This window comes from Tinamus guttatus, unplaced genomic scaffold (genome assembly GCF_059628265.1).
Source record: "Tinamus guttatus ecotype Peru unplaced genomic scaffold, ASM5962826v1 Tinamus_guttatus_pri_ptg000125l, whole genome shotgun sequence".
Lineage (NCBI taxonomy): Eukaryota > Metazoa > Chordata > Aves > Tinamiformes > Tinamidae > Tinamus > Tinamus guttatus.
Genome location: NW_028288659.1, coordinates 6,411,727 through 6,426,006, shown reverse-complemented (window position 1 = coordinate 6,426,006; position 14,280 = coordinate 6,411,727). Strand labels below are relative to the sequence as shown.

Below are 14,280 nucleotides of genomic sequence, written 5' to 3'. Positions count from 1 at the left end.
CACCGTCAGTTCCTCAGAGTTGTGCCCAAAAGTTTCAGTTTAGTCTAGTTGATCAGAAAAAAAAAAGCGGGGGGGAGAGAAAGAACAGGAACTTTCATGTGAAACGAGTTAGGAAATAGGAAATTTTTTTGCTGATCTGTAGAGGAACAAAGCAAAGCACTCATGCCCAGTGTTAACACAAGATTATGAATTCATTAGTTCTAATTCTAATACTTTATTCTAATACATTATTGTATGTACAATAATGAAAAAGTATGATAAGAAAAAAGAAAACAAAGAACTTATTAAAGAGATGATAGCAAACGCTAGTCACCTTAACACTTTAAATATACTCACTAAAAATGCTTAAAGTTCTGTAAAATTTGGAAATGGGACAAAGTGAAAGAACAGAAACATCGTGATCCTTAAAAAGACTAGTGAGAGGACTGGGTAACTCTAGCTCTGGTAGCCGGACTTCAATTCCAGGTAAAGCATTAGCAAAATCTGAGAGAAGCATCTATTTTAAGATGGCTAGAGCAGATAAATCTACTGGCTTAGAGCCAAGAGGGACTTGGGAAAGAGACAATGTCAAAGAAATCTGATAGCCTTTTCTTTTTTTTTTTTAATGGCATCCAAGTGGGTGGGTTTTTTTTCAAAAAGACCTTTGCCATATGGAAACAGTTTAAATTATTCCTGAATAAATATTGAACAAAGTGACTAGCAAGTTCTCGGCATTCATACTGTGTCCTTACAGAAAGTCCTAGTCTTTCTTTATGGGCATCCTCTTACCCACCTTCCTCCTTTACATTAAGGCTCAAATGTAAAGGCTCTTTTTGCTCAAAATAACTGAGCAAATTCACACAGAGTGAAAGGGCAGGCACAGTAAAAGACATCACAACCCCATTCCCCTTTTTTTTCTTCCTTCCTTTCTCTCTCCTGTTTTCTCTCGTGCACTCTTGCACACAAAAACAAATCTTCACGTTTATTCTGTCAATAAATGTTAGTGATTTGAGGGATATGCTGACTGCAGGTTGTTGAGACTAACTGTTTTGAAGGGGCACAATTTGCAGAACTCAGAATAAATTAAACCTCAGTATTTAATGTCTCAAGAGATTGAATCAGTGCGTATTTATAAAACTAGAAACATAGCAGAATAGTATTCAGTTAAGGCTTTATCCTCATTTCCTCATGTTTACACCAAACTTTTTGTTAAAATGAAGCCATGGCATTACTGAAGTGATACAAAACTTGCGTCACAACAGACAACCAACATTCCACCTGCTTTGGAGATAAGCTTGATGGGCAGTATTACTCAGTAAAAGCCAGTGTTATGCGTCTGCCTCCATGTATGCTTGGGCAGAGAGCCTTTTCCTTGTGTATGGGTTTTGAATTCAAAATGAGAAACAGGCATAACTCTTCTTGTGTGGGATCAAAGGAAATTCTTCATTCTTTCCCTCCATAAGCCAATAAAGCAATGGAATGGCATGGTAATGCCCCCTCTCTTTTTTCATATTGGAAGATATTAAAACCACTTTGATTTTTCTTGTAGTTCTAGAGGAGAATGTATTAGAAGCTGCATGCCAGGAAAATTCAATTGAAAAGGAATGTTCTTCTCAGCTGCCATCACAGCTCACCCATGGGGCTGCTAATTTTCTCCTCCCTACTCTCCTCAAACAGAGCTTTATCTATTTGCTGTGGTACAACCTCCTGCCTCACACAAAGTGATCGAGGCACAAGGCCACTGGTGGTGTGAATTTTTGGAGGACAGCCATGCTGGTGTTACTGTGCATCTACTCTGGGCTCCATACCATACACAGCAGGTCCAGAGAGAACTGAAAGACGAGGAAATCCCTCAAATTCTCATCATTGCTTGCGAGTCTGCATGCAGAGACATAGTATACAGAGCCTGCCTTGGTTAGGCATAGCTTTGTGCCCAACCTCTGCCTGTTCTGCCTGCCAACTTCCTTTCTCTTTATGATTAAAAAAAAAAAAGAGAGAGAGAAAAGAAGAGGAAAAGTCTCTAAAACTTACTCTATATGTCGCAGAGAATTTAAGCCCCATTAGCATGACAAAACTTATGCAGTTCCTTCTGTGAGCGCTGTGCTGACCTGCAAACAAACTTTAAGACTGAGTCCCATTGGTTGCCTTGTGCACCATTTTTACTGCTTTGTAGATAGTTCTGTGCAAATTCAGCTTTAATGTGGGAATAAGTGTGCAGACTGGAGCATTTGCCTGCAGTAGAGTGCCTCTGTCTTATGTTTAATGCCTACAGTGTGAGTAGCTGTCACAGCTGCCTCAGATGGCAGCTATGACTGCCATCCTTTATCTATACGTAAAGGAAAGTTTATGCTCTCTGCTCCGCTGTGAACAGACTTTCCTTAGAGGTTTTATTGCAGGACTTGTGTTAATCAAAATTGAGAGGGATAGACCACACTAGAGCCTGTGATGAACACTGAACCATCCTCCCCACATGGAGATTTTCTTGCAGGTATTGGGATTGATTCCAAAACCACAGCAAGCTCCTAAAGAGCATTTTTACCCCCTTCTAGGAAATCTTACAAGCACTTGTTTAAGAAAAAGTGCTAGCCATGAAGGTATGTTGCATTTCTCTTCTCCACTTAATAATTTCTGAGCAGTGGACCCCTTCATTCTCAGCACATTGTCACTTCCAGAGAGTACTGATGGAAATTAAGTAGGATCAGGTTGCTTTCTTAGCTTCATCTTAGCAATACCATCCCAAATGACTCTGAGCCTTCATGGCATGCTGATTCCCAACTGTCTCTTAGCAATCAGACCCCTGCCAATCTTAACAGAGCCTTCTCGTACATGTATAGTACAGCTGAGTTGAGCAGGGCCTTAGTGATCCTTGAGGACAGAAGCAACATTACCTAAATGTTCATTTCTCCAGACCATGATCTAAGGGTTGAATTACTCTCAGAAGTGACTCACAGGGCCTGGGCTCATATAATCGTGTCCATTCATCCTGCCCCTCCTCCACTCCCCAAAAGTATATACACCAAAGGTTGTTTATAGGTTAACAAAAGCACCAGTTAACTTATAATGTTCTTAGAATAGTATTTCAGCTTCCTTGGGCTGGATTTCATTTCATTTCATTTCAATTAAGTCAGCTACATTAGTAAATTCTTTATATGTTTTGGCACAATTTCTTTTGCACCTAAATGTTTTTATGGTTACCAATAGCTCCAATCCTGGAATATTTTATTAAGCCTGTAAAATACTTAGCATAAGAAAAACTACGACATACATTTTTAAGAAATAGGGCCTGGAAGAGATCTCAAGAGATTGTTTCACGCATCTCCTTTCCTAGAGCAAGTACAGCAATCCCAGTGTTATTCCTGCCTTTTGTTTTTTTTTAGCCAACCTGACCATAAATACCTCCAGTGTCTTTATGTGCTTAAAAATCTATATCCTCCCTAGAGATATATTTCATTGCTTCATTGCTTACACACTTGCAACATTTTTCATACTGTCTAAATTCAATCTTTCATGCTAACATACCTGGTACCATAGTGGTAACTATGGTAGACCTGACAGTTGCAGGGGAAGCTTAAGAGATAAAACAACTAATGCAATTTTACTTTATATCAATAGTTTTTATCAATCAATTCCTTTTAAATATATTTCATATATTGAGAAATGACCTGAAAACCTTCAGAAAGAATTAACGTCTCTGAAGTGTAGACATTGAGCTTCTAGAGAGGGCCCAGCGGAGAGCCACGAAGATGATTAAGGGACTGGAGCATTTGTCGCGTAAGGAAGGACTAAGCAAGCTGGGCCTGTTTAGTCTGGAGAAGACTGAGAGGAGATTCACGTATTCAAGTACTTGAGGCGTGATTGTAGGGAAGATGGGGCCAGGCTATTCTCCGTGGTGGCCAGTGACAGGACAAAGGGTAACAGGTGTAAGTTGAAACACAGAAAGTTCCACCTCCATATGAGGAAGAACTTCTTTACTGTGAGGTGACAGAGCCCTGGAACAGGCTGCCCAGAGAGGTTGTGGAGTCTCCTTCTCTGGAGATCTTCAAAACCCGCCTGTCCTGTGCCATGCACAGTCCTGTGCCATGTGCTTTAGGTGTCCCTGCTGGAGCAGGGGGGCTGGACTAGATGATCTCTAGAGGTCCCTTCCAACCTTAAACATTCTGTGTGTGCGTGTGTGTGTATTATCACTAACAGGAGTTTGACCAGGCAACAAATGCTAGAACTGCTGCAGCTAGTGATTAGGTTGGAGTAATCTCAATAAGATGTGTCAAACAAGGAAATGAGAAAGAAACTCTGAAGTTTTCTTACATATAGGTACTGCCATCCATTTTATTCATGCATGATTTTCAGCAGTTATTGTTATTACAGTTGAGACCTTGGTACACCAAATGTTATTTTGAGCATCCATTCACCTAATACTTTCGTAAGAAAGAGTTATGGCAGATTACCAGTGGGATGTGATTTGATATGAGTTACTTATCAAGAACTGACATCAGTGTTTCTATTTTTATTACTAAAAAAATTCTATACCAAGCTATAAAACATTTATGTCTAGCAAAAGGAAACAGATGAGGTATATCTTACACATAGATATGCGATGCAGTTACTGGAAAACTGAAAAGCTGATACACTTACACTGGTAGTATACTGAACACTCAGTTGTCCTGGATAAAAAGCATGCTAAAACTTTGTTCAGATCCACCTAGTGTTAAACATGAACCATACCCATTGAACACTGGCAAACAGGGAGACTATTGGGAGCATTTTGGAGATAGGTTGGGTACATGTTGGGGGAAGAGGCACCCTATCTTACATACTGGAATATATATTAAAACCAAGGTCAGAAGACAGTGTGTTGCAATGCAGTTCTCAACTCACTACAAGCAAGAACTGTCAGGTAGCTGCCTAATCTCTCTCAACCCTTTTACTAAACGTGAAAGCAGAGCATGTCTCCTATTCCACTGAGTAAAATAATTTCTCAAAACTAATGTGCAAGAAATGATGGGAAAGTTATTAATTCCACTGCCAACTGATTTATGCTCTGGAACTAAAGCAGTAAGTTACTCAGATGATCAGATGGTTGCTACTCTACCAAAAAAAAAAAAAAGTAGATTTAGCGAAAAGGATTTAAAGGGGTTTAGTGTTGAATTTTATAGACCTTGCCAAAGTGTAATCTGAAGTCTTACATTTTTGGTCCCATCTTCAGCATGCCATAGCCTGAATCAAAAAGCTAGCACACAGCATCTTGGCTGTGGGTCAAGATCAACCAAGTCACATGCAGCAGGGTAAAGTGGTGAAGGTGACATTGGTTTTAGTACCTGTCTCAGAAAAAAAAAGAAAAAAAATAGAAGAAGTAACAGACTCGTCAATGAAGCCTTTTCCTAATAAGTTTCTGAAGTCAATTCCAGTTTTCTTTACTCAAATATTCTATTTTATAGCCAGGATAAGAAACAGCTAGACAAGAATGGCTGTAGCTTCATCACTCTGACGTGAGACACACAGTCATATGGTTGACAACTGGCAGGAGCCTGCATTGTTTCTCTGTTACCTAGCGAGTATATTTGAGAGGTATTAGGAGCAAAACATGTGTGAGGGCAGAGCAAGAGAAAAGAAGGGTGAAAAACCAACAGCAGTAAATTCTCCAGCCAGAAAGAGTGCTCCATGGAAACACTAAACTGAAGTGCAAACACCCATTTTCTTAGTACTCCTCACTCCTGGTAAAGGAGGGAGCTGGATTCCAACTCAGATTTCATCGCTTGCTCATCTCCGAGCAGAGTGGTTTGTGCAACATCACCTTTTGGAGTTTGAAATGCGGCTTGGGTGGCCCCGCGCCGAACTTAAGTTCTAACACAAAGAGTTAGCTCTCCTAACGGGATTATTCAGATGATGCTTGGCATGATTGAAGCACTGCCTGAAGCCTCCTCATGTCTCTTAGTGGAAAAACAAAAACAAACAAAAACATTGGCAAAATACAGCCCCTCCAAGGCTGGGAACGGGGCTTCAACCCTCCCACAAGGCAACTGCTAATGAACCGCACTGCAGAGGCTCGCAGTGGGCAGGCTGCCCTCAAAGCCACTGCTGACAGATTTCGTGCAGTGAACGTTTTCCAGGAATTTTCCTTTTCCCTTTTTTTTTTTTTCCCCCAGGAATTAAAGGCATCTGCGTAGAACCCACCCCTCCTTTCTCAAAAGCGACATAAAAATGCGAGCATCCTCGAATCAGTCTCGCCTCTGCACGCTGCTGTGGCATTGGCTGCCGACTAATGCACAGTCTAAGGCTTCACCAACAGAGGTGCCAACTATGGCAGGAGCCTTCCTGCGCCAGCAAGGATTCCAAAAGAAACCCCTGCCTTGGGCTCCTGCTTTGGCCCTGCCGAGGCGGTTGGTTTGGGAGCGCACAAGGAGAGCAGCCTCACCTCGCCAGGCTGACAAGTGGCCATTTCCCTGCTGTGGGGCAGACGCAGGCTCATGGCAGCCATCTTGTGCAAGGCACCACATGGCAGCAGCAATGGGCATGCTGAGCAAAAAAAGAAAAGGCCATCAAAACCAAGCCAGGAGACCACATAATTCCTGAGAAATTGCTCCTTTTGTAGGATTGGTGGTGCTTGCTGCATCTGTAGTTTTGCCTTTTCCCCCTTACTGTGAGTTGCTGGTCATTTCCTCCACAACTGCCTTACTCTGTGTATGAAATACTGCAGTGAAGAGCCAATGTATCAATAGCACAGTTTGTGGCACTACATAATCTGGAATTTTTATTCCCTGGCTATTTCCAGGGCTGTAAGAGCTCTAAGATAGTCCTATTAAAGGTTTTAAGTCGCTCCTTATACACTGAAAGTTACCACTGCTTAATGTGCACCATGCAAAGACTAAAGAAAGGCATTTTCTTTAGGTAGAAAATACATATATGCCCACAGTGCTTGGAAATCTGAAGAAAACGTGTGACAAATTACTTGTTTGATTGTGTAATCATATAGCTTGCCTGTGTCCTAAGTTCATGATCAGTTGATCTGCCTTCCACTCGCTCTTCTGGGAGATGGACCACTCTTTCTTTTCTTTTCTTTTCTTTTCTTTTCTTTTCTTTTCTTTTCTTTTCTTTTCTTTTCTTTTCTTTTCTTTTCTTTTCTTTTCTTTTCTTTTCTTTTCTTTTCTTTTCTTTTCTTTTCTTTTCTTTTCTTTTCTTTTGCCTGAAAGGACTTATGTTCCTACTTAATTAATGAACTTAATTACACAGTAGAAATTAAGATTCATAGACTAATAGGCCTATAGGACTGGAGCTACCTACCTTCTCAGGAAGCAATTTTGCCTGTCTTTGGAAGATTGTTATTAAAAAATAAGTATGCCCACAGCAGGACAAAGACTTTTGCTTAAGTCCAAACTCTGTGCAGATAGTTAAAAGTCTTTGCACACTAAGACTCTAAAACAAATCTAAAACTCTTTTATTTCCAAGTCCTGAGTTGAGAAAATGGTGTTATTTATTATACCCCAAAACTCACTCTTACATCTTCTTTCAGAACTAAAAAAGTAAGAAAGGATAATGTCTGACATTGGAAAGTAAAAAGATCACTTTTGTCATGGGTCACAACACTGTTTTAATCTTGAAAGGTAACTGAATATAAGAGTTGTAGATAATTGTGATCACTTCTACAGGTGTTCATTTTTCAAGTGGGTTCATTGTTAATTTTTCTTCTAATTAAAATGAGCGGAGAGTTTGGCATTGAAAGAGCTCTCACACCTAATGCTAGAGTCAGGTTGCATGGGTATTTGATTCCCAGCCCAAGCACAAGGTGTCAAAAGTCTTAATCTCAACAAAAGGGAAGATTGATGTGGATTTACTGGGACACCTGTTGCTGAAGACATTAATATTTGGGGCACTGTAGGTCCTGCCTACACTGAAGTTGGTGTGAACTAACCTCTTGACTTTGACAGAAAGAGGATCAGGCCCTTACTGAACAAGACTGATAGGAGAGAGTCTGCCATTGATTATTTGCTGCTGTCCTCACCATCTCAAAAGGCAAGCGAAGATGTGAATTACTGCTACTCAGGACCTCTAGGACATGGGAAGAATCAAACTGGTGTGCACAGACTGGAAATTAAAGCATGCTGAATCTGAGGGAAATAAGTGCTAAAATCAGAAAGCTGAAAAATTTCTATTTCAAGTTAACTGTGGCTTGCAACAGTCCAAATCTTGCAGAGTTTTCTTATTAAAACTTCTTCTTGCTTATAGATTAGACTAGATAAGGCAGCTATACCACTTAAAACAGCACTTGTGTAATACTTTCTATAAAACATGTATGGATTCAGCAAAGAGCTAGGAAGAATAAGAATTCGTATGAGGCAAGGTTAATATTGGGGTAACAGTATTGGTTTAAATTCACAACTTAGCATATAATAATAAAAAAAAATGTTTTCCTTGCAGAGAAGAGCTAAAGAAGCATGTGACTTTCACCCAGAAGCCAGATACGCTTTCCGTATGCCAGACAATGCTCTAAAGTCTAATCAGATATACTATATTCAAGTAATTCATTTGACTTCATGTTTTATTACACTTTTCAGGCAGAGGTAGTGTCACTTATTGTTTAGGACAGAAATGTTTAACATCTTGCACTGGGGCTGCCTTTGCGAGTACCAGGCAGGCCAGTAGAATGGTCAGTGAGAGTCTCTGGATCTTCTCCCGGCAGACCAAAATGCCATCTGAATTCCTTACTCTGTGAACACAAAGACTCCTTAGGCTTCAGAGGCCTAAAGTTATCCAGTTGCCAAGAATCAGCCAAGAGGTAGATGAGGGAATTGGTGGAAAACTTGGCCACCTGAATATAAGCATTTGTTTCTTCAGAAAGGGATTGTACTACCTTCCTGCCTGGGACTACATTACAGCTTCATCTTTTCTATCCTATGTTTGGCTTCTAGTAATTAACACTTTGTAGTGAGTGGGCTTGCCTCCACTGAAGTATATTGCTGTTTGCACAGATGATGGAGTTTCACTCACTGTTCTTTATCTCTCTGACCATGATGAAACATGCTGCTTTTCTAACAACCTCAGCTCACCCAGTAGCAGTATGCTCTAAGTCCTTGGTTTCTTTTTTTCTTTTTTTTTTTTTTAAAGAGTGATACCCTCAGCACGGTTGGTTGCAGATTGGAAACCTAAAGCCAAAGATCTTAAAAATTGGAAGCTAGATCATCCAGACAATAATATTTTTAAGCAAATCTCATGATTTTAAGCCATTTCTTGTCCTTTCTGGATCCCAGCAATAGTAATGGGCTTAGCTAAATCTATAAAGGACTGTATATTCTAATTGTGATTGAATATAGTGCTGATGAGGCATAAAAGTCAGACCAGACCCTTGGGCTACTACATACTGCTAGAACTCCAAATAGATTTGCTGAGTTTTCATTTCCTCTGAAAGAAAAATATTACGTGGCTTCATCAGCATTCTGCTTGGAGATGGTACAGTAATGATTAGCTACATTCCACTTTAAACTGTCATTAATATGCCCCATATGTAATTAATGCCTCTAATTCTACAGAGAGATATCATGACAAACAGCCAGCTGTCTTTCTTTTTATTCTATTGTCATTCTTGAACCCTTGGCTCAGGTTATGTGTTTCTGGAATGTCAAATAAGGAATTTACTTTTCCATCCATCAATTTATACTCTGTGTGCAGTTTGATGGCATCTTGTTAATACAGCCTGGTTGCACTGTAATTCACCTTATAATCCATTGTATCAACACTGACTATTCAATGTGCCACTTCCTAACTAGGTGGCTGGTGCCTCTTAGGTGCTATATTGCCTTGGGAGAGTGGTGTTTTAAAACATTTCCGAATTGCCCGGACTGTCTGTCTTGACACCCTATAGTCATGATAGGGTATATGGAAATACCTTCTTTCACTTCAGAAAGCAAAAGAAATACACTGCTTAAGCAAAAAAAAAAATAGAGGAAAAGGAAGGAAAGGAAGGAAGGAAAGGAAGGAAGGAAGGAAGGAAGTTAGAAAGGAAGTTAGGAAGGAAGGAAGGAAGGAAGTTAGGAAGGAAGTTAGGAAGGAAGTTAGGAAGGAAGGAAGGAAGGAAGGAGGGAAGGAAGGAAGGAAGAAAGGAAGGAAGGAAGGAAGGAAGGAAGGAAGGAAGGAAGGAAGGAAGGAAGGAAGGAAGGAGAAAGAGAAAGAAAGAAAGAGAAAGAAAGAAAGAGAAAGAAAGAAAGAAAGAAAGAAAGAAAGAAAGAAAGAAAGAAAGAAAGAAAGAAAGAAAGAAAGAAAGAAAGAAAGAAAGAAAAAAGAAAGAAAAGAAAGAGAGAAAAGAGAAGAGAGAAAAGAAAAGAAAAGAAAAGAAAAGAAAAGAAAAGAAAAGAAAAGAAAAGAAAAGAAAAGAAAAGAAAAGAAAAGAAAAGAAAAGAAAAGAAAAGAAAAGAAAAAAGAGTGGCCCATCTCCCAGAATTGCCATTCTGCTGTGGCGCTTCCAGCATTTCAAATCCAAGATATGTTGTTGAGTAATATCAAAAAGCTTGCATTGCCTCCGGGTGTGCCATGTGTAGGCACATGCCAGTTGTCATGCCACGTGTCAGCTACATGCCAGACTGCATATTGTCTATTTTACCTATTTTTTCTGCCAATTCAGGAACAGCAGGTCTAGGATGGAAACTGGATTGGCATGAGGTGGGCCTGGCTGTTGATTGTAACACTGATCTCAGGCAGCTGGGGTCTTCCTTATGTTCTGCCTCTGACTGTAAGTCTGTAGACATCCAACCAGCAATCTTGTGTGCTCTGCTTTCCCTAAACATGTAATGGTGATAGTGGTGTTTTTATAAAGTACTCTGAAATCTCCTGGTGAATGTGATATATTATTAAAACAGTGGCAGATTTCAGCATATGTCCTTACTCTGGTAGATAGCAAGAATTGTCTGTGGAGAGCCACTTATTTGAGGCCAGTCTGTAGCTCTCAGAGAGCTCTGGTGGACCTACAAAATTCAAGAAAATGATCCATTTTGGGAAACGCCCTCTGCTGACATTATCAGCAAGTGATTTTCTACAGCTGCACTGACTGTTTTCTAGCCCTGCAGCAATACATGCAAGTCTTAGGACTACTATGCAAAATTATCACACTAGAAATACACAATTTTTGTCAACCTGATTTAAAGCAGAACTGAACAGCACTGTCCAAAAATATTTAAAAATCAGGTTTGTTTTGTCTTCTTAGTTCTTCCACCCAGTCCCTCATACACATAGTTCATACACATAGACCCCAGCAGGCACCTGTAATGTTTTTACCCCTGGCTTCTCCATGCATATAGGAATCTGCTCCTACAGATTCGAGACAGTAGATTAGAGTCAGGTTGGGAGCATTCCTTGACCTTCTTTGTAAAATCAAGTTTGCAAACTAGAAAACCAGGAAAGTTGCCAAGGTCAGTGCAACCTAAGTACAAAAGAACCTGACCGCCCGGCTGGGTTTCTGGCTTGAACTGATACATCAGTGTGTGCTCACAGGCCTGGTTCATCTATTAGATAATTAGCTATGGTTGCTTAGAGGTTGCCAAGAATGCAGGGACAGCTCTTACTAAACAAAACAGAAGAACTACGAGTTTTGTTTACCTATGGTGGCCAATATACTTTTTAGGAAACATTCCATGAAACAGCTTCCTGAAAAAAATAAAATAAAACAACCCAACAACAACAGCAGCAAAACATTCTTTGTGTAACATTCTCCATCTTTCTTATGCTCACTAAGCAATATACTGTTGGAAAACCAGCACACACAGCTCTATGACATGATAGAAGAAAGTCTCAGCTTTCTAAAAGTAGGAGCTGGTAATCCAACACTCATGATGGGGCATCATGGTCTGTGCTTGCGGTGGTGCAGCGGTCTGATCTGTTTGTAACCCAAGTGCACATCTGGTAAGAGTTGGAAAAAGTGGAAGCAGATACTTGGTGTGTGCTCATAGTGCAGCTACCAAGGGAGAAGATTCATGGGAGTCAAAGTGAAGTTCATTTCTCAGTTGGAAGTTAAGAACTCCTCCTGCTTTTCATTTCCCAAAGATACTTTGGAAAGCAGAGAACTAAGTCAGACAAGGCAGTTATTAATATTTATGTTCATGCTGTATTACACGGGGTTTAGTTGTATGTGAATGTAAGGAAATTATTGTATGTGTATATATGCCCATATACGTATATCTATATGGCATAGGAAGGGCAAGATGGGATAAATAAAATGTCAGGTAGATAATCTGCCTCTGTGCCACTCAAACAGAGTCTGCAAGGCTCTCAGTGCAATTCCTGCCTGCTCATTCACAGGTCTAAGTCTGAAAGTTCAGCTACATTTCTTGGTTCATGCATCATCCTCAGCAACTATACTGATTTTGGAGAAGACCCTGAACCTATAAATCTGACTGTTGCCTACAGTAGCAGACAGAGCTATGGATCTGATAACATTATGTGTTTCAATATGTGGGTTTCATATCATCATCTGGATTATGATATTTTCTTTATCTACAGCATCTGGAACTAGTCTAATACTTCTTCGAAAGAAAAGGTGTTGCTTCTGCCACATATGCAGCTGCAGTGTGCAGCATGTAGATGAAAGAAATGAAATGTGAAAAAAGAAACGTTTAAAAAAAAAAAGATGTGCAACAAGAAACAAGTAACCATAGAGAGCACGCAACACAAAATCGGTATGAAAAGCTGTGTTTTAGTGCCATCTGGTGGGCTTGGGCACCAGCACGACAGAAAGCTCTTCCAGGCTGGGTGTAACCCATCTAATGTCATCTTTGCTTGTACAGTGGGAAACATCCATCAGCCAATTATGCTGAAGCTATAGCAGAGATAAAAGCTTCATACCTTATATGAGGTGCACTTCTTCCTTGGTTACCGTCACAGCAGTGAACAAGAACCAGGGGGAGAGGAATCAGCCTGAGAATCCCTGATTTTCTTTGACATGTCCAAGTAGAAACTAGGTTACAAAGAGATGCAAGGGATGAGCAATAAGACTGCCCAAGTGCTTAACTGAATCTGGGCAAGGGGATTACTGCCAACCCCATTAGAGGTGAAACCTTGACTTTCTTCCATGTTGCAAGATAAGATCGTGTAAACCTGCAGAAGCCTGATTTCCTACGTGTCTTGTATCTAAATATCTACATACCTTCTATCTTCTGGCCCCTGGCAAAATGAGGGTTGAGGTGGCTTTAACACCCAACCACCTCAGCCCTCTATTTTGCCTGGAGATATGTCAATCCCTGATACATTAATGTACCAACTAACTCCTAGAATTTACCACTGCTGCAGTAAAGTACATCTTAGAAATGGATATGATCTCGGGTTAAAGATTTCAAGACACAAGGAATTCCCCACATCCCTTGGTGTGTTGTTTCAGTGATTAGACACCCTCACAGTTAGGAACAGGTGCACTGTATTTCCGATCTCCATATACCTGTGTTTCAGCTTGTTGGTTACCTACGTCTTTGCTTATGTTTTGATCTGGTTTTGATAGGTAAAAGAGTTGATAACAGTCTGGAATTTTTCCATGTGTAAGTAAAATATTGATTCACTGCGCAGCTACAAAAATCCTTCTATAAAGGCACAGAATTATACTAGCAGCTTTTAAAATTTCATAGGTTCACTCGATTTTGGGGTGGAGCCTGTAAGTTTTCATAGAAGTTTCTTATTCTTTCTAACATTGTTAGTCTTCGTGTTTACACCTGTGGCTGAAAGGCTGTGCTCTTCGTTTCATGCACAATTATCTTTCAACTTTCCTACCTGCAAGATACACGAATCCAAGCTAAATCTCCCACCTGCTCACGCATGGATCTGCAAACACAATCTCTTTTGCTGAAAAAAAAACAAGCTATAAGTTCTCTTTTTTTGTTGTTCTCTTTCTACTTCCCCTGATTATCTTTTGCTCATCTCTCACTTTTACTTAACTCCAACTGCTCTCTCCTCCTTTCTACAAATAGTCTCTCTTCTCTGCCTGAAGCTTCCTTTGGTTCTTACCTCCAGGGTTCTCCTCATTCAGCTCTGTACTGTTGTCCTGCATGGCCAGTCCTCCCAGATGCAGCTATAGCTTCTCAGTCTGGCTACCAATTTTATAAGAAGCAAATGCTCATGTTTTTACACAAGTTAAAAAGGTAACACAGAATCTGAATAAATATTTATTTCCTTAACAAGGAGATGAGTTCGAGAAAAATGAAACTGAACAGTATGATAAAAGAAGCACATTGCACAAAGCAGACCTGGTGCATGTTATTAGTCTAGTAAATAACATACATCAGTGTCTAATGGGTAACAGATGCAAAATAAACTGTGTGGTTTCTTGGCAAGTGT

At 40.1% G+C, this 14,280-nt stretch overlaps 1 protein-coding gene across 1 annotated transcript in view; it reads right to left on the bottom strand.

The window, feature by feature from the left end:
• The window catches only part of MYBPC1 (myosin binding protein C1), a 103,424-nt gene extending 89,431 nt beyond the window's left edge, over positions 1 to 13,993 (bottom strand). The window contains exon 1 of the mRNA XM_088521679.1: positions 13,951 to 13,993. Coding sequence (XP_088377805.1) covers positions 13,951 to 13,993 — 43 coding nt within the window. The remainder of the gene's footprint in view (positions 1 to 13,950) is intronic.
• Positions 13,994 to 14,280: the final 287 nt, after the last annotated feature.